This window comes from Pleurodeles waltl, chromosome 4_2 (assembly GCF_031143425.1).
Source record: "Pleurodeles waltl isolate 20211129_DDA chromosome 4_2, aPleWal1.hap1.20221129, whole genome shotgun sequence".
Lineage (NCBI taxonomy): Eukaryota > Metazoa > Chordata > Amphibia > Caudata > Salamandridae > Pleurodeles > Pleurodeles waltl.
In genome coordinates, this window is record NC_090443.1 from 802,288,365 (window position 1) to 802,312,682 (window position 24,318).

Consider the following 24,318-nt stretch of genomic DNA (forward strand, 5'->3'; position numbering starts at 1 on the left):
ACTTCCCCTTTTCTTTCTAGGATAGGGTAGGGTCTACTCAATTTGTCCTGGATAGTCCAAGGAGCCATAGGCTCCAAAGCCCATAACTTCTGCCCTGGTTAGAACTCCACCAGTGCAGCCTTTTGGTCATACCAGAGCTACTGGACCTTTTGGCTGGCCTCAAAGTTTTTGGGAGCTTTTTCAATGCACTCGGCCTTTTGAGAACGAAGACCAAGCACATAGTCTACAATATCCTATTTAGGTTCTCTGAGAGATCTCTCCCATCCTTCCTTCAGAAAACAGTGGTCCCCTTTATAGGTTGCCCAAACAGAAGTTCAAAGGGGGAATAACCTGCTCTCTTCTGTTGCACTTCCCTGTAAGCGAAAAGCAGGCATGGAAGTAAGACATCACATCTCCTTATGGGAGGGAATCCACCCATCTTACCTTTCAATGTCTTGTTGAATCTTTCAACAAGGTAATTGGTTTGTGAGTGATATGGGGTAGTGAACATATAGGCCACACCACTTTAAGGCCACATGTGTGTCAGGTAGCCAGACATTAAGTTTGTACCTCTGTCCGATACCACCTCGTTTGGAAAGCCCCCTCTGGTAATGATACCAATGAGGGCCCTAGCTAATACACATGCAGTAGTGGTCTTCTGGAATGGCCTCGGAATACCTGGTTACATGACCCACTGCAACCAGAATAAATTGGTTTCCTGATGCTGTTGTAGGGTCAAGGGGGCCAACATTGTCAATCCCTACCCTCTCAAAGAGAACCCCAACCACTGGAAGTGGAATTAAGAGGGCTTTTGGGTGGCCCCCTGTCTTGCCAGGCTTGACAGGTGGCACAGGAGTTACAAAGCTCCTTCACCTTCAGGGACATACCTGGCCAGTAGAACTGGTTCACTGGCCTACTCCATGTTTTAGCCTAACCAAGATTCCCAGCTTGGGCGATATCGTGGGCCAAAGTGAGGCGGAACTCTTTAACTGCTGAGGCACTGGCCCTCTCCTAGTTGGCACCAGGTTTGGGGTCTCTGGCCATAGTGAAAAGGAATTTGTCCTCCCAATAGGTTCTGTGGCGCCACTGATACCTTCCTTCTGATCTGCAGCTTGCTGTCTCAGGCCTTCAAGAGTGGGACAGGTCTTCTGCCCCTGGCACAGATCTTCCCTAGAGGTTCTCCCTGGGCCTAAGAGCTCTGTTGTGTAAGGCCCAAGTTCCTGAGGCTCCGTTCCTTCTGGTGCTCACAGGTCTTCTCCCTGAGGAGACTGTACCTGATCTGGTATCCGTTTGGAAGCTGGATTCCCCAGACTTCTTGCCCGTTCTCTTGGTAGGTTGGGCCTTTATTGCAGACTCCAACTCTTTTTCACCATGGACTTTGCTCTTGTTTTTACACATACCCATTCAGGTATACCCAGCGTAGCTGCATGGGTCTTTCTTTTGACCTCAACCCAAACTGAGGAGTCCAGATCCTTGCCTTGCAGACATTGTGCATGGTTAGCAGGAGATACCACCACCACCTTCTTCTGGCCAGTAGCACCTCCCCATTCTAAGGATACCGTCATATGTGATGCACCTTAGCCTGATTATCAGCACTGAGGACTGTATATCTCGCCAGTCTAGTACTGGTCTCAGGACACCAGTTGTTCAGTCACCATGGTGACATTGGCACCAGTGTCTCTCAGGGCTTCAACTCTAACCCCACTGATATGTCTGTTGTCTGTATCTCTCCAGATTACTGGGCCAGACAGCCAGGGCAGCTACATCCACCCCACCGTCTCAAACTAGCGTTGCCTTGGTGAACTCACTGACATGGATTGGGAAGAGTCTCAGTGGGCCCACCCTCCTGAGGTTTTTTTAGGGGCCTTTAGAAGACCCTTTTTTTTTTCTTTGCCCATTTACCATCTTTCCCTTGGGAGAGCTTTTTGGCCTCTTTCTTATGGTCACTGCTCTCACCTCCTGCAGATTGGCTTTTGTGGGTTTAGGCCCTGTGCCAAGTTTCCATACTTTACAGAGCTCCTTAAGCAGAGGTACCCTAAGGTGCTGATAATGTGCTAGGTTGAGTTCCTGGGAAGGCCCTTCCTCACATGGTGTTTAAAGTAGTTGGGAACTTTTTTAAATTACTTTTTAAAAATGCTAAGTATTTTTCTAAAGGACCTAACGTACTTTACTGATTTTAAGTTCTAAAGAGTTTTGCAAAAGGGACTTAACCAAGCCCCTACAGGTATTTTAAATTTAGAAAAAAAAAATTGAAAAAATACTTAACAGCAATTTTCAGATTCCTCTGTGGAATCACTTCGCAACCAAGTGGTACAGTAGATGTCAAGTCTTGTACCCTAACGCTGCCACCAATGTAGGAAGCTGGCCCTTTATGTGGTATGTGAACTCCGTGTAAGGAGTCCAGGGGTTTCCCCAGTGAGCGGATAGGGCTTGCTTTGCTCTATGTAGGGTTAGTGTTGTCGTGCAGCCACAGTTTTAACACAGGATTGCAATGCATATACAAATACACACAGTAGTTAATAAATGAGACACACGACTCAAGAAGCAGATATTGGTATATATATATTTATGTATCAGAGGAAAAATTGTTCAGGTAAGTATGTCTTTAAGTAGGAATTCTTTTCACTTAAAAAAAGTGGACACTTAGTGCAGTGTCTGAGTTCTGCAATGTTATCCTATGGGAGGAAAAAACGATTCTGCAAACCGGTAGATTAAAACACCTTACAAGACCAATCTCCTGGGGTTAAGGAGAGTAGTGGGCAAAATCCAAATCGGACGGGTGCAGAGTGCAAAACAGTGAGTGCCCAATGCGTTCTTATGGTAATTGGACACTGCGAAAAGAGGCTGCAGGCTCTGGCCAGGAGGTCAGGAGGGCTGAGCCAACAGCAGGGCTCAGGCCTCACGCCTCATGATGCTCAGGCACAGGTAGGCACCTTTGGTCCTCTTCTCCATGGCTCTGGGGCAGTGGATGCAGTGGTGTCCTTAGGTGTCTGTTTTTTCTGACCAAAGCAGTCGTAGTAGGAGAGGGGGGGCTGCTGCGTGTAGAAGCTGCAGGAGTCCGAGTCCAGAAGGGGTGAAACCACAATAAACTCGGACTTTGGAGGGCTGGGGAACTTTGCTGGCACCAGTGATCCACTTCAACTCGGGTCGGAGACAGCGGATGCAGTGGTAAATTCTGGTGTCCGGTCTTGGCAGTTCCAGAGGCTTCAGAGTCCCTTCTTTGGAGTTTGTAGGAGAACTGGTTCACTGTTCATTGAAGGTCTTGAGTCTTTTTCGAAGGCAGGCAGTCCTCCCGGGTTTCTGGAGTCACAGCTACAGAACAAGTCGACTTTGGTGCAGATTTTGATGCTTGATGCAGTCAGGCTTGCAAGGTTGGGAGCAGGCCAGCTGCTTCTTTTCTCCTCTTCTGCTTTCGTTGCTCTTCGGTGTCCTTTGGTCTTCCTAGGTCATCAGGATTTTAGGCTCTCCTTCTCTGATGCCAAAGGCTCCCCAAAGTACTGAATTTAGGGGATGTAGGTAGTAGTGAATGGGCTACTAACCCTTGGGGTCACTATGCCCCCATATATGACCACTTTGTGTGGGAAGTGGGCATAACCCTGTCCCAGAATTCTTAGGTATGCCACCTCAAAGTAGCCTACCTTAGAGGTGGTACTAGCCTGAGGTGACAATCCTACCTGAATACCTAATTTTCTTGCCTGTCCTTCCTAATGGGTTCTGGACAGGGGGTAGCTTCCTCTCCTGTGAGGGGGGGGAGGGTAGATTTGCATTTCAGAGGTTTGAGGCTTGCTGCCTTAGGAAGGCTAATCAGCTGCCCTCCTGTGGGAGGGGGTGTCACACCCTCTTCCGGGGCAAGCTTTTGTTCTTGGCCTCCTGAGGGCAGAAGGCTCTTGCCCTAGCAGTCCAGAATGGTGTCTCGGTGGCAGATTGGCAGAAACTGGTCAGCGAGGTCACCAGAGGCTGATAGTGTTTCAGGGGGCACCTCTAAGGGGCCTTCTGGGTGCATGTATTGGTAAAACCAAAGCCTGGCATCCGTGTGAGTTCACCAATACGAGATGTTTGATACCAAACATCCCGATCTTCAGTGAAGCCGTCATGTAGCTGGGGAACTCATATTGACTATCATCCAGCACATGCATTTAAAATAGTTTCCCTGGTCACTTACTATGTCTGAGAATTGACAGACATAGCAGGGGGCAATCTGCTCATGCATATATGCCCTCACGTGTAATATAATACACCATGCCTTGGGTCTGCCAGGCCTGCTAGAGGGGTGATGCACATATATTGCATACAGTGTTAGGGGACATGTGACACAGGCTGTGTGCCATGTTGTGTTTTCACTTTGAGTCTGCACCAAGACGCACCCTGCAATGGCAGCCTGCCATGTGCTGGGTGAGGGGTCCCTTAGGATGGCCCAATTTGTGCTGCAATACTCTTTAGTGTCCTAGATACCAGGCATATCATTTACTAGGGACTTGCAGAGGGTGCTGAAGGTTTTGCCAATTGGGGGAAAAAACTGTGCAGCTTTGAGAAAGAGATCTGGCACTGGAGACCTGGTTAGCAGAAACCCAGTGCACTTTCAGTCGAAATCACATCAGACACCAGATAGAATGTTGGGTGGTAGGGGGTGTAAAAACTAGACACTTGACACTTTTTACTACAATCACACTGACGTTTTCTCTGTTACTTAGACTGTTTAAGAACTTGGGCTGCTGGCAATAGTGTGGTAATTTGTTTGGTCAGATGTGGGGGGCGAAAGTCTGGACGAGACCGTGATGAGGCTAGGGGAGGATTGTGACTCAGACCAAGGTAAAACAGTTTGTCTCGCTGCAGCCTATATTTTATAATGGAGTAGAGCAGAGGGGAGTCTCCAACCTTTTCTGTAATGAGGTACTTCTGATCAGTGAGATGCATTGAGAGCTACTGAAGTTCAAGCAACTCTTGCATTGTTACCAGACACCACTGTGCCAAGCTTCATTGACTTTAAGCCTAATGTCCACAGAGGCAGATATTATGGTATGAACAAAATGCTTCGACTAGAGGGCACTATGACAGGGCTGACATATGTGTAATGTTTCAACACATTAAATTTTTCCCATTTTAAAAAAATGGCTGTATTTTGCAGTTATAAATATGGCACAGTGTCTACTAGCTACAAGATGCCTAGTGTGTAAATGCAGCCCTTGGAAATAGGTTAAAAAAATTAAATGAAAAGTTAACTTTCTCTGTTTATGGATTCAGTATAACTCAATTTGTTTTCTCCCATTTCAAACTGTTGCATCTACAAACTGTAGGCATTTTGCGCCCAGTGGCCTGCGGACATTGGTCCATATTTATAATAGAAAAATAAAGCCATTTTTTTCAATGGGGGGTTCTTCAAATGAAGAAATATACTACATAAAACATTAAGACATATTTAGCTTAATTGAAAGTGGAGAAAAAGACTTGATGGAAACTTTGTTTTCTTCACTTTAACTTTCTCCCATTTAAAACAAAAAAAAAAACTATTCTTCAGTCATAAATATGGCACAGTGTCTCCTGGCCACTGGGAGTAGGATGCCTGCTATCTGCAAATGCTTTGAAAGTAATGATTAAGTTAACCTTTCATTTGAGTTTTCTCTGATTTCAAAGTATTCAGGAACAGCATTTTGTTCTAACAATGTTAAATTGTACCCCATGCTGGGTAATAAAGCACTATTCATCATCAGGCCCTGCTGTGTGCAGCCTGAAGATGATAATGTAAAATAAGCACAGCCTTCCCTTATCTTTGAAAGGGAAAGTTACACTTATTTATTGATCTGGTGCTTCTTTAAAAATGAACTTAAGTCTGCGAGCTACTCTGAAAGTATCTTTCAGCGACTGGAGTAGGGTGATAGAATGCTTTCACCTGGGCCACCCCAGCACCTGAAGATCGCGTTTAACGGTTTTACTGGATTCTCCATGTAAGGAAATGGCTCCCTGTTGAAGTTACCCCCCCCCCACTTTTTGCCTGATACTGATGCTGACCTGACTGAGAAGTGTGCTGGGACCCTGCTAACCAGGCCCCAGTACCAGTGTTCTTTCCCTTAAAATGTACCATTGTTTCCACAATTGGCACACCGATAAGTCCCTTGTAAAAGGTACCAGTGGTACTAAGGGCCCTGTGACCAGGGAAGGTCCCTAAGGGCTGCAGCATATGTTGTGCCACCCTAAAGGACCCCTCACCTAACACATGCACACTGCAATTGCAGATTGTGTGTGTTGGTGGGGAGAAAAAGGCAAAGTCGACATGGCATCCCCCTCAGGATGCCATGCGCACACACAATGCTGCCTGTGGCATAGGTAAGCCACCCCTCTAGCAGGCCTTACAGCCCTAAGGCAGGGTGCACTATACCACAGGTGAGGGCACAGCTGCATGAGCAATATGCCCCTACAGTGTCTAAGTCTATTCTTAGACATTGTAAGTACAGTGTAGCCATATTACGTATATCGACTGGGAGTTTGTCAAAAACGAACTCTACCGATCCATAATGGCTACACTGAATACTGGTAAGTTTGGTATCAAACTTCTCAGAATAATAAACCCACACTGATGCCAGTGTTGGATTTATTAAAAAATGCACACAGAAGGCATCTTAGAGATGCCTGCTGTATTTTACCCAATTGTTCAGTGCAGGACTGTCTGTCTGTGCCAGCCTGCTGCTGAGAGAAGAGTTGCTGATCCCATGTGGTGAGAGCCTTTGTGCTCTGAGGCCAGAAACCAAGCCTGCACTGGGTTGAGATGCTTAACACCTCCCCCCCTGCAGGAACTGTAACACCTAGCAGTGAGCCTCAAAGGCTCAAGCTTCGTGTTACAATGCCCAAGGGCACTCCAGCTAGTGGAGAATCCCGCCCCCTTGACACAGCCCCCACTGTTGGCAGCAAGTCCAGGGGAGATAATGAGAAAAACAAGGAGGAGTCACCCACCAGTCAGGACAGCACCTAAGGTGTCCTGAGCTGAGGTGACCCCCTACCTTTAGAAATCCTCCATCTTGGTTTTGGAGGATTCCCCCAATAGGAATAGGAATGTGCCCCCTCCCCTCAGGGAGGAGGCACAAAGAGGGTGTAGCCACCCTCAAGGACAGTAGCCATTGGCTACTGCCCTCCCAGACCTAAACACACCCCTAAATTCTGTATTTAGGGGCTCCCCAGAACCTAGGAAGATAGATTCCTGCAACCTAAAGGAGGAGGACTGCTGACCTGAAGCCCTGCAGTGAAGACGGAGACGACAACTGATTTGGCCCCAGCCCCACCGGCATGTCTCCCTACTTCAAAGAAAACTGCAACAGCGACACATCCAACAGGGTCCAGCAACCTCTGAAGCCTCCGAGGACTACCCTGCATCTAAAGGACCAAGAAGCTCCCGAGAACAGCAGCCCTGTTCAAGAAATTGCAACATTCTGCAACAAAGAAGCAACATTTAAAGACCCCACGTTTCCGTCCGGAAGCGTGAGACTTTCCACTCTGCACCCGACGCCCCCGGCTCGACCTGCGGGAAAACTAACACTACTGGGAGGACTCCCCGGCGACTGCGAGCCCATGAGTAGCCAAAGTTGACAACCCACGCCCCCACTGCGAAGCCTGCAGAGGAAATCCAGAGGCTCCCCCTGACCGCGACTGCCTGTAACAAGGAACCCGACGCCTGGAACCAGCACTGCACCCGCAGCCCCCAGGACCTGAAGGAACCGAACTCCAGTGCAGGAGTGACCCTCTGCCTAGCCCAGGTGGTGGCTAACCCGAGGAGCCCCCCCCCATGGGCCTGCCTGCCTGCATCATTTAAGAGACCCCCGGGTCTCCCCATTGATTCATACCTGATGCCTGTTTGCACTCTGCACCCAGCTGCCCCTGTGCCGCTGAGGGTGTACTTTCTGTGCCTGCTTGTCTCCCCCCCCCCCCCCCATCCCCCCCCCCCCCCTCCCCCCCCCCCCGTGCCCTACAAAACCCCACTGGTCTGCCCTACGAGGACGCAGGTACTTACCTGCTTGCAGATTGGAACTGTGGCACCCCTGTTTCCATTGAAACCTATGTGTTTTGGGCACCATTTTGACCTCTGCACCTGACAGGCCCTGAGCTGCTGGTGTGGTATCTTTGGGGTTGCCTTGATCCCCCAATGGTGGGCTACCTTGGACCCAACTTTTAACCCTGTAAGTGTTATACTTACCTGTGAACTTAACATTTACTCACCTCCCCCAGGAACTGTTGATTTTTGCACTGTGTCCACTTTTAAAATAGCTTATTGCCATTTTTGTCAAAACTGTACATGCTATTGTGATTATTCAAAGTTCCTAGAATACCTGAGTGAAATACCTTTCATTTGAAGTATTACTTGTAAATCTTGAACCTGTGGTTCTTAAAATAAACTAAGAAAATATATTTTTCTGTATAAAAACCTATTGGCCTGGAGTAAGTCTTTGAGTGTGTGTTCCTCATTTATTGCCTGTGTGTGTACAACAAATCCTTAACACTACAATCTGCTAAGCCTACTGCTCGACCACAGTACCACAAAAATAGAGCATTGGAATTCTCTTTTTGCCAATCTTGCCTCTAAGGGGAACCCCTGGACTCTGTGCACACTATTTCTTACTTTGAAATAGAATATACAGAGCTAACTTCCAACACTCCAAGTGACGTTTTCTCAAAGGCTCTTTTGGCACTCGCAAAGAGTTCATTTTTTTTATTTTGTTCCAATCTTATATAGTGTGGTGTGGTGTGTGTGGTGTTTTTTTTTTTTTATTTTTATTGTTTTTTTTATAACCATCAAGTATTTTGGTTACAACTAACTGAGGTGACTTTATACCTAGGAAAACCTACAGGAAGAGTTGACGGCCAGCAATAAAGAGACGTTGCATTACAGGGAACTGAGGGAAGAGGAGGTGGAAGAAATTTGGCGAAACATAGTTTTGATTCAGTAAGTAGATGTTTAATCTGGGTATCTAATATCTCTTTGGAACGGTTTGCTTTAATGTAAAAGGTGTATGGGCTGCAAAACAAAAGCTATTTTGCTGGATAAAACTGAAATAAATGAGCTTGCCTGAAGGTTTAAAGGAGCTATGTCTTATTGATTAAGAGTAGAGCAGGGGAGTAGAACTATAGTTCCTTGTTGGATAACTTAATGTTTGCATTTGATCTTTCATAGACTCACATGCTTGTATCATTCATCCCCTGTCAGGCTGGGAACCTGTTATTTTAAAAATGGCAAGCAGTTTTAAAATGGTCATGCACGCAACAATAGTTTTTGTTTTAAAAAAAAAAAAGTCACCTTATTTGAAACAACCCATGTTTAAGTCTGTGAGTTGACGTTCTGAGCTCATTACTCTTTGAGACCAATTAGCTCATATCTCTAGGACAGTTGTGTGGAAGGCCCTAAAAACTCTGATCTTTGCTGAAAAAACCTCACCATTCTGGATTTTTTTCCTCTTCTTCCCAACATTCCATTGATCATTTAACCTCCGCCCTTGCAACTGTGAGATGTTTCTGAGGATTTTTTTTTTCTTAATATTCAGTGGCAGAAAGTAGGGACTAAAAAAAAAAAAAAATAGCCCTGGTCAGAGAATCACTAAGAAAGAGATTTTTTCAAAATGTATTCAGACTCCAAGAAAAAAAAAAGATATACACTGATGGACCTACACTTGCAGTGTTTCTACTGTCTTTACCCAGTGCACAAAACGTCTAGCTGTGACATGTATGATTTATTTTCTTCTAAAATCTTAAAGGACTGGGAGGAGGGGCTGTCAATGTATCTTCTTGAAATGAAGAACTTTTCCCACTCCAGTGGGGACGCCCCTCAGGGGATGATTCAGAGTGAAGTGCTCCTCCAAGCACTTCCATGAAGGTCACTCAAAAGGAATCACTTGGTGCTCCAAGAGTGGTGGTTTTCCAGAGAATCATCTGTTTTCAGCATAGCAAAAGGAAAACCCAATCCTCTTCTCAAAAGGCAGAACAACCTGATTGGAAGGTGGTGCAGAATACTGATGTCTCTGAGGCCATGTGAGCTCTGGCACCAAAACCATTGTCAGCAGGATACCCATCGTCTTTGTTGAAGAAGATGCTATTGTCGATAACGTATTGATGGGCCAAATGATGACAGTCTTATTGACCGCTCCATCGCTTAAGAAGGTATGAAGTACAGAAAGGTGAACTTTGCAGCAATTTTGAGTTTCAGGAGTTTGAGTAATGCTCAGTCTCTTCTCTGTGGTTCATTAAGTAATTAATAAGTTTCAGATGTTTTTGCCGGTTTGACGGCTTTTGATTCTATTAGAACGGAACACTGTCCATAACCATTTGAGGCTGCCATTGTGCCATGCACGCGGCTCTCTAGGCAGACTTCCTTTCTTCTAGCACTAAAGTCAGTGAGGCGCGTGTGAGAGCTTCAGTCTTTTACAATTAGATAACCTTTCTTGTACTTCTTTAAAGACAAGGTAACCTTACGAACACAAATTACATGCCCAAGATGTCTTTGGATTTTTATCTAAATGAACTTGTCCTGTTTTATTCCTTTCTTTTCCAAACTCTTTAATGTCCTCTGAGAGGCCACTCCGTCACTGGACGTCTACAGGTGCCTCAAATTTTACATTAAGGCTTTAAGCACTGTAGTGTTAGATCAGCTGGTCTCTCCTGGTCCCCAAGGCAGAGCAGCACCCCTGTTGAAACAGAACGTTGCCCACCTGCTGTCAGCTTGCATCATATTCTTTTTCAGAATGTGTGCCCTAGGATGTTGGCTGACTGCACATTCCACAAGAAGGATGTCTGCTAGAGCTTCACCTACTTTGAAGTGCCACAACCTGAGCATTGGTGAAGCAAGCATACATTAACAAAGCACTTGAATGAAGATGCCTCAGAGGGTGAAACAGTACTACGTAGCCTGTTGCATTAACGTTGAGCCCCCTTACCATGTATTAACTATTTATCATACTGCTTGCTATTCTGATTGAAGCATGTGAATCTATGAAATATCAAACTCTAAAGAAATTAGTTCCTTGTAACTCCAGTTCTCCAGCATTGGTATCTTTTACAGATTCAAATGCAATCGACCCTGGTCAGAGGCTCCCAAAATATTTACACAATAATATCTTTCACACGTGTGCTGTGAAATCCGTGGTATAGTGGCCCCTAGTGGAAACAGTGAGCTCAGCACTTCAACCTCATTGACTAACGTTCGGGTTGATTCAAAGCAGCTGGTTATGCTGTTAACTGTATACTGTACTGCTGCTGTTTAGGCCTCTGGTCATTTTAACACAGTTTTTGCTATTTCAAATGCATTGAGGATTCCCAGTCTGATAACAGGGAATGAATGAAGTCTGCAAATCTGTAAAAGACCTCTGCGCTGGAGACGTTACAGGTAATTAATTTCATCCTCCTTGCCATTTTATTAGCTAGACAAGCATGTTGGCATGAATCTTTTGCTTTGGTTGCGTGTGACTATTGATAACGTGATCAAAGAAATAGTATATTAAATAGATCACACACTTTCACAATACTTAACACAAACACACAATTTAAGTGTTTACAAATGTTTCATTATTCAAAGAACATTGTTGAAAATACTAGGTTTCTGATGCAATGTTGTGTTAGACTTTACAAAAATGCAGTTTAAGGGTAGTGTATTTTAGTTAAGTCAATGTTCAAAATGTGCCTTAGGCCTATGAAATACTAGCTGCTCTTTTCAACTTAAACATATGTTGTACTAAAACATTTTTCTTAAGGTGAAAATCTGAAAATGTAATGTAAATATTATATAATTTTTAAGCTTGCAGAAAATATTAGGCATCTCATCTCTGGAAGATGTGCTGGATCCAACACAAATTAATCCTCACTCTGTGATGTACAACATGAACAATACAAGCAAGCATGGTGTTGTGATTTTACAGAACAAGTCAGGTTGGTTTTTGTTAATGTTTGAAATGGTTTTGTTTTTAGTGCGGAAATGTATTTGAGACTGAATAATATTATTAGTTGTCGATCTGTGCTTTGGAAAATAGGGTGAGATGGCTAAAGACTGCCAAAGACACAATTATTTAAAGGTAAACTTTGTTTCCACTCTGTTTGAAAAGTGAGCTTCTTAGAAGAAGAATGTTTTACCAAAGCCCAATTTAACTCCTAGATCAAATGGAGTTTAGAGGTAGGAACAAGACCATATGTTTTGCTTAAATGTTCATGGGCTGGCATCTAGAAATATACTTCTGTGTCCTGTAAGAGTTCTTTTGAATATATTCGTACGAAATATGTAAGGCCTATCACCCTCTGAGAGCTTAGGTGTACTTCCATGGGCCATCACTGGCAGGATGGCTGGGAGCTGGGTTAAGCAAGGCCCCACTTACACCTGATTAGGCTGTGTCGTACCTTCTTAGAAGGGATTGCATACATATGTAGTTAGTCTGGAGCCAATACAAGGGAGGCAGGAACCCCATGCACTTCAACAGGAAATCTCTAGACGCTACTCCCATTTCAAAGGAGGGACCAGGGTATAAATATTGGACCTCAGATACCAACTCTTCAGTACACTCCTGAACCTGTGGATACTACAAAAGGACTGCTTTGATCCCAGAAGGAATGTCACTCTGCTGCTCTGTGTGCTGAAGTGTGCATCTCCTGCTTCCACATCCTATGCATGCTGCAAAAAAATCTTTAAATGGTTACCTCAGAGCACTAGACGGACTGTCACGCAAACACTCATCGCCAGCAGACTGGACTACAGCTACACTCTCTGTGCCGGTATCTCCAAACAACTCCTACACAGACTCCAGACCATCTAGAGCACCACTGCAAGATTTGCACTCTACCTCCTATGCTGCACCTACATTTCACCACACCTCGTGGAGCTTCACTGGCTCCCCATCCACAAGTGCAGCCAATTCAATCTTCTCACACACACACACACACACACATACAAAGCCTTACACAACACTGGACCAGAATGCTTGAACAGGCGCATACACTTTCACAAACCCACCATACACTTATGCTCTGCCTCACACACTCACACATTCCTCGTATCTGCAAAAGCAAAACTGTTGGTAGCTCATTCTCCTACATCGTACCCAAGACATGGAACAACGTCCCTCTACACATCAGAACCTCCTCCTCACTTCTTGCGTTCCACAGGAAGCAGAAGACTTGGCTCTTTGTATAAGCACCTTATGGACCACAAAACTATACACCTGCCTAACCGCCTGGTACCCTCTGGTGATTAGTGTTCTGTACCAATCAGTATAACACAAGATTGGACCTGCACCCTTTATCCCAGGCTGAAGTGATTCACAAGCTCCAGGGGCTCCATACAACTGCCCAGCTGACCTGCTGCCTGGACCTGCCTGATCAATGTTAACCTCTGCTGGAGTGAGTTCCTGACCCGCAAGTACTGGACCCTTGATGTGGCTCATTTGAGCTTTCCTGATGTTTTTGGGCTCTTTGCGAACTGGACTGTTCACGGCAAGTCCTTGCTGCTCCCACCCATCATCAGTGTGGAGTTCCAGTGAATCAACTCTTCTCATTACAGTATTGACTGCTGCGGTGACTGCCAATGAGAAGCTCCAGCCCAGTCTCTCTGCAATGCCACTAGGATGTGCGCCGTACAGCAGCGACTGACTGTGATTCCCGGCCGGCTCTTCACGCTACTTCAATGGAAACCACAACACTTTTTTCCTTATCCATGCTTCTCCTTCCACCGTGAATGGAACTCTTGCCGGTGGACTGAGAAGGTAACTCTTTTAGCAGGACTAACCTTGTCTCTGTATCTGACCCCCGTGGTCCATTGCAGGCAGCCTAAACTGATGACTTTCTCCCGGGTTTGCCAGACTAGATAGCCCTGAGTGGCACTTTGTGATATTCGGCACTATTTTCACCCATATCTGTAAAATTTCATATCTCTGGTTATACTGATTGGGTTTTTGTTGTTTAGTTTCAATTTATTTATTAAACTCTACTCTATTTTCTAAGTTGGTGTGATATATTTTTTTGTTTTGTGTGCTCTGTATAAATACTTTACACACTACCTCTAAGTTAAGCCTGACTGCTGTGTGCCAAGATACCAGGGGGTTGAGCACAGGTTAACTTAGGGTTTGCTTGTGACCTTCCTGACAAGAATTGTGGTTGCCGCTTGAAGGATTTCACCTCTTCTCAAACCGAAACCAAATTTCTTACAAAATTTGATTATTTTGGTTGGGTAACTTAAAACCTCCAGGATTAATCACAGCCCTTGTCATGGCCCTCAGAGTCACTAAATGAAACTGTGCTCAACCCCTCCCTCCACGTAGCTGTGGCACACAGCAGACCAGCTTAACTTAGGGCAGCGTGTAAAGTAATTATGTAGTACCCAAACAGTAATACAGTAACTAAATAAGAAAAATATTGTAGAATTTAATCAACAAAATGACAGTGAAATTATAAAAATCCAATAAGAGGAGCAGGAGGTATGGATTATTAAGTTTTCTTTTTTTTTTCTCCTCCAAACGAGCACCGAAAAACACAAAGCGCCAATGACAATCAATGGTTGCAGTAGACCGGGACCTACGCATGATCTGAGGCTGACTACAAGAGAGCGCAGGTTGAATAAACTAACCAGGTTTGTTCTGGTGCAAGATTTTACTTGGACTTTTGAGTCCCAATCAACCACAGGAGTACATGTCTTAAGACCAACAGGACATCAGTGGGGACAATTTAACACTTGCATGGCGTCAGGCAGAGGCCAACAGTGGGGACGAGTCCAGGTGTAGTTGCCACTACAAGCTGAGTCGCTTTGAGGAAAAAGCCTCTTGCATCTTGTCTCCCTGTGGCCACACAGGAGGTCAGCCAGCTGACCTTTGAAGTCCACGTTTATATCCTGGTTACAAGAAAGGAGGTCCAGTCCTTCGAGGATCCTCTCTGGTCACAGACAGCCGATTCACTCCTCTTCTGATCTTACGCAGGCCCAGAAAGTGTTCTGAAGAGCGTTCCTGGGGATGGTAAATTTATGCCTGGCACTAGCTACTGAGTGGGGGTGACTACTAGTCCCACCTAACCAATGGGGTAAAAGTTCCAAGGCTCTGACATACCTACTTTTGCAGTAGTTCCTGCTTTCCTTGCTACAGACCGGCCCAAAGTGCAATGGTTCGGGCAGATGCAAGATGGCGAAGGTCTTCTGCCACATTAAACTTGGGCTGATGCTTAGGGGGATGGGGGATGGAGGTGGGAGTGGGCTGTGGTGATCCTAGCGTCCTCCCAGACCTAACACTGAAATCCAGTTTGAAGCAGTTACTGTACCTAAAACAAACTCTGAGGCAGAAGCCTTTTGTACAAAAGCAGGAAGTTTCAGCAGCCAGACAGTGGGTACACAAATATTGCCTGGTCATTTTGTGCTCTTCCATTCACATGTGCCAATGGGTGACATATGGCTGAACAGATCTGTCAAACAGGATTTGACACTGTGTAGTGTCACAGGGTGCCCACAGCTCCTACTCTTGAGTTCAGTGGAGTCTCCTCTGTCCTTGCCACTGTAGGAACATGTTAACATTCATTTTTAACATATCTCACTTTTAGTACCATGCATTCTTTCTACACTTGTTCTGTCAACTCAAACTGAACTGTATTGAATGGCCTCCAAAGGGTCTAGGAAGGAACGCTGGTTATAGTGTGCAACTTTCAATTGCCATCTTAACCTATTTACACTGCCTAGGTGCCCTGTCTTGCTAAAATATAAATATAGGTTTAACTTTTTCCTCTGCAGTCAGAGGATCGTGCAAGCCCCCTATCTGCATTACCTTGATTCTTGGACTTGGTCTCTTTTCGCTTGGGAGGTACTACTAACAATTTAGGCAGTCTATTTTCCCCACCCCCAGCTGAGGGGTTCTCACTTGCATTCCATTAACCTATGATCTAACCACACAAATCGGTGAAGTCGGGGCAATCCAATGGGGGTATCCAGAATGTGCACCAATTAATCTTTTAAGTCATCTTTATGGCTCCTATTCAAGAGGGAGGTTCCTTTTTTTCTCCTGGCCACTGGGTTTCTGTAACTAGTCTACAAAAGGTTGTAATATAAGTCAAGATTCTTAATGCCCTGTCGTAACTTTAATACCACATTATCACTGGCCGAACAAAGGGTTGCTTAGCAAAGAGACTGCACATCATCTCGTCAAACCTTTAAAAATCATGCAAGATCGTGTCCTTATTTTCAATGAGTGAGCTCGCCCAGTCAGCAGCTGTGCCTCACGAGATAAGATATGATAAAGGCAATTTTAGTTGTGTCTGAAGAAAAAGCTCCTGGTTTTACAAGAAAGTGCAATTGCCACTGACTCCAGAATGCATCAAATGTATTACTATTCCCGAAATACTTTTCCGGCAAAGCCAGGAGCACAGGGACTGGAGTGGTTACAGTGCCATTCACCGGATTAACAGTTCAGGTGGCGGAAGTACTGGTAGGATTTCCCATATTGCCAAAATATGTTGGTTGTACAATGGGCCCTGTACTTTAGGGAATCCCGCCTGCCCACACGAGAGAACCAGGGTGAATTGCAGGGACAATATCGGACTATCTCATTCTTAAGCGACAGATTCTCCTGTTGCAAGGATTGAGCTCCACTTTGTACATCACACAGTGCCCTTGTTAATTCTAATGCACTTGGTGTCTTCTGATAAGGCCTGAGCTAAGTCTTGAACATGTAATTGATCGTCCATATTGTCCGATCAGTGGAAAGCACACAGCTTAGTTTCTGTCACACTCCTATCTAGTTCCGACCGCAGAGACAATGCTGGACCTCTTAGTGCCCCAGAAGTCAGCCAAAGAGCAAGGTCCAAAACCCTTTAATCATACGCTGCCCGAGAGGAAGGGGGTTGGGATATAACAAGAAAAAGATGAACTTATTTCACTGGGTCTGGAGGAAGGGTGAGGAGCAAGAAGCCCAAGAGGAGGTTGAATCGTAGCTCTGGATGCGAAGGCACAGGAGACTTACACTGAGTCAGGATCACAGGCAGGCTTGGAAGACTATAGCACTGGAGGTTTCAGGCGACTCGGAAGGTGAGTGCAGGAAATATGCTTGTGCAGGACTGGAACAAGGCCAAGCCCCAACTCTGGTTCAGACAAGACTGTTCCAGAAGGGCAAGTGGCTGACATGGAAGCCTGGAAAGTTCCAATGGAAACCTGGGCGAAAACACATGTTAACCAGACGGGTGTGACCTTTGCTGATGGCAGGTGCAAGTGACGGAATCAATTAACCAAAACAGCTGGAAACAAAGAGCATTAGCCGTTAGAGTAAATGTCATACCAATAACCAAGACGGGTGGAAAAATACGCCTCAATGGTTACATGCAATAGGTAATGGTGGATGGAGCTAATAAACTATGAAGCATGTGACTCTTACAAGAGTGCAACCAGATGGAGCAACGAACGGTACAGGTGGTCAAGGGGGTTAGGAGCTCTGGGAGGGAAGAGTAGTTTGCAGGAGGCAGTAAGGTGCCACAAGGGAAAAGCAATATGAGCCCTGTGTCAAAACCCACAGTACAGAGGGTGTGTGGGACACTGGGTTTTAAGGGGTTTGTTCCTTTTCTGTTGCTGAGGTTTTGATCAGGAGCTAGTCAGCTAGCCCTTGGAGCCATTGGTGGAATTCAAGTTTTTTTTTTTTTTTTTTTTTACTATCAGGACATATTTTTAAAAACACTGCTGCCTGCCCTTCGTGCTGTATAGGGCCTATCCTAGGAGTGACTAATATGTATTAAAAAGGAAGGTTTAGGCCTAGCAAAACATTTATCTTGTAGGGCGATTTGGCAGTTTAAAACTGCAGACTCAGGCTGCAATGGTAGGCTTTCGACATGTTTAAAAAGAGCTACTTAAGTGGGTGGCACAATACGTGCTCCATGCCCACTAGTAGCATTTAATTTACAGGGCCTGGGGACATGTACCATGGTACTAGAGACTTACATGTAAATTAAATGTGCCAGTTCGGTGTAACCCAATTTTACCATATTTAAAGGAGAGAACCCAAGCACTGTTGCACTGATTAGTAGTGGCACATGTGCATAGTCCTAAGGCCACAAAAACAGGAGGATGGAAGGCAAAAAAAAGTTGGTGGGGAGGGACCACAACAAAAATGTCTGGCCTAACACGTGATATTTGCAAGTTTTTCTTCAAACTTCTGCCCTGTTCTATTAAATTGTGACTCTGCTTTAGTGAAATTAAGGCCCTCTGTCCCATACAATACATATGTTTCTTTCTTTACTGAAAACGTAACAAACATATACCATGAAACTGCTTTGCAAACATATAAGCTAATGCACTGTTAGCAATGCTGTATAATTTCTGTGAGCTAGCTTCTCCTTTTGGTTTTTTAATCTGTACATGTCAACTCCTAGGGCTGGTTTTCTAGAAGCTCTCCAGGGCTCAAGTCTTAACCCGTTATTTTTAGATGTGGTGCTAGCCAATACCTTTTCTTAGGAAACAATGAATATAGATACTATACATATTGTGCCTTGCCGTCAAGTCCCTGGCCATCGGTCTTTAGTTGTGACGGTCATGTTTTTCGTCCTCCAGGCCATAGTAAGTAACATGGGGCACACGATCGAACCACACCTAGTGATTGACTTAATTCTGTGTGAGTGACCGCATTCTGCCTAAGCACAATGTTGTCACCAAAACAGTAAATAGTCCTGTACGGTGTTTTTCCCCGCTTTCAATCAGGCCTTATTTCCTACTTGGTTTCTGATAATTCTATAATCTAGACTATGCATATTATAAAATTGTAGGAGTGTCAGAGCGCTTGTGTTCTTCTCCAAATAAATAAGATCAGGAAATCCTCTGTATGCAGAACTCGTGCTTCCTACGCGTGCATCTACAAATAAATATTGCCAGTAGGTTTAACCCACGTTTACAATGAAATATGACGCAAGCCAACATTCCCGTAAAACACAAGAACCAACCCGCATTTTCAAGTAAAGTGCATCCGTGTAATTACGAGGAAGCCTACCAGTAAACCATACCTATATTATCAAATAAAGGATTGTGTTTTGGTATTAAATATTTCTCACGGGTTACAATATTATTTTGTACACTAACTTCATTTTGCTTTCAGGAAGCCTTTTCGTGGTTGTACTATTGCTGCCCGTGTCACCGTGAGACACTGCTCTTAACCGATTTTTAAGTTGTATATCAATCCTTGTTGTGCTTTAGGGATTGTTCGTGCACCAAAACCCTAACACTTCAAAGTGATCCATCACTCAAAATTTAATTGTTTTATATGTGGAAAAACTGTGTATAGCCAAAACGTTTTTAAGCTTTTCTCCGCTTCAGCGCACTTCGGCTCAGCACGCTCAAGACTGGCTGCTTTGTTTCCTCTCATGAGTGTGTGGTCCCCTCCTTCGCAGAACGCCTCTCCCTTTCTTCTTAAACAAAAAGCTCTCGGTGGTGTAATTTTCCGGGGCCGTTTTGTTTTAATAATAAAGTAGGCCAATGAAATGAAGTCCAGTAAAAGCACACAAGTTGTCCCAGATGCATTCTGCCCACAGGTGGTGCTCTTCTTCTTTTTTTTTTTTTTTAATTAAGCCTCGGGTATTCTGATTTCCATGGATACAGGGGGGCATCCCCTGGGTATGTTTTCATATTGCGAGTACAGTAACGGAATCTCCTGTCACGGTTAATTGTTTGTTTTGGTGTAAAACACCATTGTTTCCTCCTCTTTGTGGGTACATGTGGAGAGGTTCGAGAGGAGAACGGGCCCACTCCTTACATGCTTTACATGGAGACGGTAACATCAACTGCTGCATTTTCTCGCTCAAAGCCAACACTGCAAATTGCAAGTACTTACACTGCAGGTGTGAAGTCTCGGGTGGTTATAGGAAAAGCCTTACCGACAGGCTAGTATTATATTTGACAGGATGCAACAAAGTTATTTTTTCTTTTTTTGGTTGAGCGCGCAAGCGCTCTGACGTGTTGTGAGAATTGTGGGCTTTTAACCACGCCCCTAGTGCACACACATCATTTTCACTCGTTTGTGGGCTTGTCCTTCAAAAATCATAATTGGTAAATGCTTTAAGTTTTTTTTCCCTCCTTGAGGCGGTACCGCCTTGGCCATCGACCTTGTTACAGGAATAAATGCACGTTTGCTGATATTTTTGACTGCGAGTGAAATTATTTTTCCTTTTGTCTCTCCTTTGCTCATGGCGGCCGTGGCGCTTTGAATCTGCTCCCTTATGTCAACGGTTTTACTTTTCTTTTTCAAATTATGTGGTAAAATAAGTCCAGTTAGGAATTTTCAACATTAATAACTCTAACCCGAGCAAACGCAAGACCTATTGCATTGCAAATGTTTGTTAATCCAGTGCAAGTTGCAACTCATGTCCGAGACTGAGTCAAGGCCAAATTTTGCTTCTTTACCTGAAACGCTGACATACTAACTATTGTTAAACTTGATAAGAGTAGCCACTATCAGTTACAGTGCACAGAAATTAAACTAAATAAACAACCCCTAGAGGGACTGAAGAGCCTTTTGCTATTGATTGTGTGTTTAAAACTGTTTTTGAAGTTCATTCATCCGAGTGGGACACTGATAGAATTAGCAACGGTGTTCTTTCTGTTAAGTTGCCTTTTTTTTAGGTCGAGTGCACAAGCGCTTCTGACCTGGTGTCGGGCCTTTAACCACGCCCATCACTTTCATTCTTTCATGGGATTGCCTTTTAAAATTCCCTTGATTTCATTTGTGAAAGGCATGCATACGTTATGCCTTTCTCAGTGTTTAGCCATCCTTGAGAACACCGGCCAATTACTGAAAACATGAAGCTCCATGTTTTCCGCATGGTTTCTAGACTACTTTTTCTTTCCTACATAGCACGCTCTCGTTCTGCAGTAGTGGAGCACCTTGCATGACTACCAGTTTACTTCTATTGTTTGAGTTCCTGCTGTAAAAAAAAAAAAAAAAAAAAATTGAAAGTGCCATGAGTACGACTGAAAAACAAACAATGACAAGTAACTGGTAATTACTTGTCATTGATAGTTTTTGTTCATCAGTCGCGCTCATGGCTCTTTCAAGTTTTATACAGTGGGAACTTGATCAGCAGGTCTGCTGTATAAAACTTGAAAGCGCCATGAGCGTGACTGGAAAAACAAAACAATGACAAGTAACTGGTAGTTACTTGTTTTTATATTTGCAGGGGCAGTTTATATAGCGCAAACAACCTGACATTATTGAAGCGCTTTATATAAGCACAAGTCACATTACACAGCTGCATATTGATTTCTTGGTAGGCACTGGGATATTAAGTAATTTGCCCAAAAGCGCAGGAAGTTAAGCTGATTGCGCGACTCAAACCTATTTCACCATTGCTTGCTTTCTCCCCGACCCTACCAACCTTCCCATGTTCATGGTGTTTGTTGAAAACATATTGTTTTTACACTGGAATTTATGTCCTTCCTTTAATTTATGGGATTTTTTTGGATTGTTTCTAGTTGATTCTTCCCTGCCTTGTTGCCCCATCAGAGGCATTAATCATGTGCTTTAATTATTTACCAATGTTTTTTTTGTGTTTATGGAATTTTTGTTAATCCGGTTTTGCTGTTGCGAATAAAAGTGCATCCATGGTTTTAACTAAAATGCTTACTGCTCGCTAACTGCAGTGGGGGAAGGGACAGAGCTTCTTTGTCTCAACTGTAGCAGTGCCATCTCAAACACTAAGACACACACACACCACACCACACCACCGACCAGCTCTCCACATCACTGAGCCAGAACCCTCCCGCCAGCTCAGCGGACCCCAACCAAGCAGCCAACAACCTTACACAGTGGATCACCAACTGCGCTGACAACCTCGCACCTCTGAAAACCCATCCCATCAGGCCCAACCGCAAGAAAGCCTCCTGGTTCAACAACGACCTCAAGAACTCCAAGAAGAACTGCCGCACCCTCGAGAAAACCTGGCGAAAAAACCCGACTACAGACAACATGACCGCCCTCAAGTACGCGTCCCGTAAACACCACCAGCTGATCCACACCACCAAGAAGACCGCATTCAAAGAACGACTAGACCACAACGCACACAACAGCAAGGAACTCTTCAGCATCGTCAAAGAGCTCTCCAACCCCAGCGCCGGAAACAACGACATCACCCCCTCACAAGACCTCTGCGACTCACTCGCCTCGTTCTTTCACCGCAAGATCGCCGACATACACAACAGCTTCGGCGCACAGACCACGCACCCAACCACCAAACCGACGCCCCCAACACCACCCTCCGCTCCTGGACCCCGGTCAGCTCCGAAGACACCATCCATACGAGGAACACCATCCATTCCGGATCACCAACCGACCCATGCCCCCACCACGTCTTCAACAAGGCCGACTCCGTCATCGCACCCCATCTCTGGGACATCATCAATTGCTCCTTCAACACCGCCACCTACCCGGAGAGCTGGAAGCATGCCGAACTCGGCGCCCTCCTGAAGAAACCATCAGCAGACCCCACCGACCTCAAGAACTACCGGCCCATCTCGCTCCTCCCGTTTCCTGCCAAAGTCATCGAGAAGACCGTCAACAGACAGCTGGCCGCCTTCCTCGAGACTAATGGATCCCTCGACCACTCACAGTCCGGCTTCCGAGCCAACCACAGCACCGAGACCGCCCTCATCGCAGCCACTGACGACATCCGAGCCCTGCTCGACAACGGGGAAACAGCGGCCCTCATCCTCCTGGACCTCTCCGCAGCGTTCGATACGGTCTGCCACCGCACCCTAGTGCAGCGCCTCAGCAACATCGGAATTCAAGAGAAGGCACTAGAGTGGATCATCTCGTTCCTCACCAGAAGAACCCAGAGAGTCCGCCTCCCCCCGTTCAGATCCGAGGCCACCGAAGTCATCTGCACAAGGATCATCACTCAGCCCCACCCTCTTCAACATCTACATGAGCCCCCTCGCAGCCATCACAACCTCAACATCATCTCCTACGCCGACGACACCCAGCTGATCCTCTCCCTCACCAACGACCCAGCCACCGCCAGAACCAACCTGCACGAAGGGATGAAAGACGTAGCCGAGTGGATGATGAACAGCCGCCTGAAACTGAACTCAGACAAGACGGAAGTCCTCATCCTTGGATCACCACCCTCTGCCTGGGACGACTCCTGGTGGCCCCCTGCCCTGGGCAGCGCACCCAAACCAACAGACCACGCACGCAACCTGGGCTTCATCCTGGACTCCTCCCTCTCGATGACCAGACAAGTCAACGCCGTCTCATCATCATGCTTCAACATCCTACGCATGCTCCGAAAGATCTTCCGATGGATCCCCACCGAAACCAGGAAGACGGTCACCCAGGCACTCGTCACCAGCCGACTGGACTACGGTAACACCCTCTACACCGGAACCACGGTCAAACTACAGAAAAGACTCCAACGCATCCAAAACGCCTGCGCACGCCTCATCCTTGACATCCCCCGACACAGCCACATCTCCGGACACCTGAGAGACTTGCACTGGCTCCCCGTCAGCAAGAGAATCACGTTCCACCTCCTCACCCACGCACACAAGGCCCTCCATGACATGGGCCCCAGGTACCTCAACAACCGCCTGACCTTCTACACTCCCACCCGCCAGCTACGATCGACCAGCCACGCCCTCGCCGCCGTGCCACGCATTAGAAAAGCCACCATGGGAGGAAGATCCTTCTCCTACCTGGCAGCCAAGACTTGGAACTCCCTCCCCATCCACCTCCGTCTGACCCAAGACCACCTCTCCTTCAGGAAGCAACTCAAGACCTGGCTGTTTGAGCAGTAGCGGTCCCCCCTCCCCCAGCGCCTTGAGACCCTCCGGGTGAGTAGCACGCTATACAAATTCTTTGATTGATTGATTGTAAGCATTGCATCAACAGAAACTGGAAATGGCACAGAAATTTCAGTGTTCGTATCCTTTGATATTTTTGGATTGTGCATAGATTTTCCGGCCCATTTCCAGACAAAGCATTTTACTTTAATTTTATTTGCAGGGTGAGTTTAGTGCAAACTCAACCCTAATAGTTTGGAGGGCTTTATGCAACCACAATTTACATTACGCAACTACACCTTACTTATTATCCTTGTGCCTACCAAAAATTCATTTGCCCAAAAGCACAGGATGTGGAGATGATGGCGAGACTCAAACCTGGTTCACCAGTTCCAAAGTGGGCATCTCTGGTGGTTACTACTGAAGAGGAAAGCTACAAAACGAGCTACAACAGTTAACCTGTAGGCAAAATAGTCCTCCGGTACAAACCGCTAGAGATGCAGATGATTATAATGTAGTATGTCAAAGACTAACAGTGACCAATGGATGAACAATACGGCTGAACACTGATTTTAATTAAAACAAATGAGAACATTCTGGCATCAAAAAAT

General features: G+C 45.5%; 1 protein-coding gene across 2 annotated transcripts in view; it reads left to right on the plus strand.

Moving 5' to 3' along the window:
* The window catches only part of DEPDC1 (DEP domain containing 1), a 219,415-nt gene that overhangs the window by 64,776 nt on the left and 130,321 nt on the right, over positions 1-24,318 (plus strand). For both annotated transcript variants that reach the window (XM_069232451.1, XM_069232452.1), the window contains exons 4-5: positions 8,799-8,905; positions 11,744-11,874. In XM_069232451.1, the coding sequence (XP_069088552.1) occupies positions 8,799-8,905; positions 11,744-11,874 (238 nt within the window). The remainder of the gene's footprint in view (positions 1-8,798; positions 8,906-11,743; positions 11,875-24,318) is intronic.